Consider the following 2,718-nt stretch of genomic DNA (forward strand, 5'->3'; position numbering starts at 1 on the left):
CCCTTCTCCTTTCTTTTCCTTCCATCCCCACCCCATTGCCATTATTTCTTCCCCCTCCTGCGAGCACTTGGCTTTCATTCTAACAAAGCATGGACAGGTTGAAAGAAATGGCTTTAGTGCAATTTTCTCATTTAAAGGCGACCCATAGATCACTGAGCAGGAAGCTGAAATTGGTGGTATAAATAAGATCTACTGCTGCTGTGACGCAAATGACTCCATAGGCGTGATGGGGAAAGACAAAGTGGGTGAAAGTGATACAAGTACTTGAAAAAGCTGGAAACCCTTGATGACAACAGCTATTATAGAGCACTGCTGCCTCGGGGAACAACTCAGCTCAGGTAGTACGGGAGCTCACTGCCATCAGAGCCATTAGTGCTTTGCTCACAGAAGTGGGACAGATTTGGCAAAACATGGCACAAGACAGGGAAGCTCCTCCGTTTCCCATTTATCCTTAAGGTGACAGAGTAAATCTCAAGCATCCTTCGCAGGATGCAAGGTCTCCATGCAACCACTGTGTTAGTCTGGGGCTCCTGCAGGATGGATGCTGGATCACAAACAAGGCAGAGGCATCTCCATGGCTCAGGCTTCAGCCCTGTATTCACTGCTTAATATATTTTACTCCCTCTGCTCCGTGCCCATGAGAGGCTGAGGCTCAGCATTCATTCCCAAAAGGCTCTGCCACCAGCAATTGCAGCCGGCCCACAGCTTGCCCAGATGCTCCTCTGCAGATCCTGAATGCATTTTGTGTTGTACTGAATAAATACTTGACTTTTCCTGTGCTTTTTAATACACTCTGCCTATAATTTCTCCCTTCACACACACCGCTATTACACACACACCATCCCTGAGTGTTGCTGCAGTAGCTATGGTCCTTCAGCAGTCAAATTAACACGTTTGGCACAGCACAGGCCAATTCTGAGAACTGGAAAACTCTAACTCTCTCGCTTAGTGCACACAATATGCAAGGAAATGATGCCTAATGCATAATTAGTACCCAACCAAGTGCTCCTGCTGCTCCTTCAGCCCCAGATATCAGCGCTGTGTGAAGGGAGCAGCAGAGCACGGGGCTGTGGGGTTACACTGCAAAACTAATTCACACCAATCATTGCATGACCTCCTCAAAAGCTCTCCTCTCTCTTTAGAAGTCTTCAGTTTTTGCTGCTGCCTACATCAAATACCCCAAATACTCTTAAAACCCACGGATCTTCGAACAGGCAGCACCACAAATGGCACTTTTTAAAGATATCACAGAATCATCGAATCATTAAGGTTGGAAAAGACCTCCAGGATCACCAAGCCCAAGTCCAGCACACCCCACCATGCTCACATCCCTCAGTGCCACATCCCCACAGCTCTGAACCACCCCCAGGGATGGTGACCCCACCATCCCCAGGGCAGCTGTGCCACTGCATCACCGCTCTTTTGGAGAACAAACATTTCCTAATATCCAACCTTGAAGTTTGCTGCTGCCTGCACTGCAACCAGCACTCCCACAGCCCCACCTCCTCACTCTGAATTGGGGATTTCTGCACACCATAAGGAACAGCCACTTACCAGGCGGCTGGGCAGCTTGCTGGTATCCATAACAGAGCTCTTCCCATCACATCAACACTCAGATAAAGGAGAATCGTTCATCAAAAAGGCATCTGCACACTGTCACTCCACGTATTTAGCACTTTCTTTAATGACAGGCTTTGCAGCACCGACAGAGGCAGCTTGTAGAGTTTTTACTTAAGATTGTTAATTACGATCATTTTGCTTGGACCAGTTTCAGCCCCAGCAAACACACATCTCCCCAGTCTGTGTAATTACAAGTGTTCTTCCAGAACCAAGCCTGTCAGTGCACCTACAGCTGTTTTCTGAGCTGACTGACAGGGCACACTTCGGCAGAACCGTTAACACCCTGCCAACCTCATCTGACCTTTGAGCTGGGTGGAAAGCGGCCGAAGTACGTCGCAGTCACCTTGTTGTGTTGTGTCACCAGGTGTGTCGGAGGCACCACGTGTGGAAGGTCAGCCCCTGTTCAACCCACTGACGGGATTTCCTAAGGCTGAAGGGTTTGTGCTCCTCATCAACACAAACAAGCTGCCCCCCCGGAGTACCCCTCCCAGCCAAACAGCCCCATTCCCTTCTTTGGGTGCAGAAGAAGGAATTTAATCACAGATGGCTGGGTTGGAAGGGACCTTAAAGATCACAGAACCATGGGATGGTTGGGTTGGAAGGGACCTCAAAGATCACAGAACCATGGGATGGTTGGGTTGGAAGGGACCTTAAAGATCACAGAACCATGGGACGGTTGGGTTGGAAGGGACCTTAAAGATCACAGAACCATGGGATGGTTGGGCTGGAAGGCATTTTAAAGATCACAGAACCATGGGAAGGTCCTTAAAGCCCCCCCCAGTCCCACCCTCTGCCACAGGCTGGCTACCTCGACTACATAAGGCTGCCCCATCCAGCCCAGCCCTGAGCACCCCTAGTGATGTGGCACCCACAGCTCTGGGCAGCAGTGTCAGGGCCTCATCTTCCTAACATTCAACCTAAATCTCTCATCTTTTAGTTTAAAGCCATCCTCTCTTGTCCTGTCACTATCAGACCATGTAAAAAATCTCTCTGCCTCCTGTTGATCATCTCCCTTTAGGTACTGGAGGGCTGCAGTGAGGTTCCCCTGCAGCCTTCTCTTCCCTAGGCTGAACAAACCCAGCTCCCTCAGCTCTTCCT

General features: G+C 49.6%; 1 protein-coding gene across 1 annotated transcript in view; it reads right to left on the bottom strand.

The window, feature by feature from the left end:
- The window catches only part of LOC100543106 (schwannomin-interacting protein 1), a 22,100-nt gene extending 20,322 nt beyond the window's left edge, over window positions 1–1,778 (bottom strand). The window contains exon 1 of the mRNA XM_010716987.3: window positions 1,555–1,778. Coding sequence (XP_010715289.1) covers window positions 1,555–1,584 — 30 coding nt within the window. The 5' untranslated portion in view covers window positions 1,585–1,778. The remainder of the gene's footprint in view (window positions 1–1,554) is intronic.
- Window positions 1,779–2,718: the final 940 nt, after the last annotated feature.

This window comes from Meleagris gallopavo, chromosome 11 (assembly GCF_000146605.3).
Source record: "Meleagris gallopavo isolate NT-WF06-2002-E0010 breed Aviagen turkey brand Nicholas breeding stock chromosome 11, Turkey_5.1, whole genome shotgun sequence".
NCBI classification, from domain to species: Eukaryota; Metazoa; Chordata; class Aves; order Galliformes; family Phasianidae; genus Meleagris; species Meleagris gallopavo.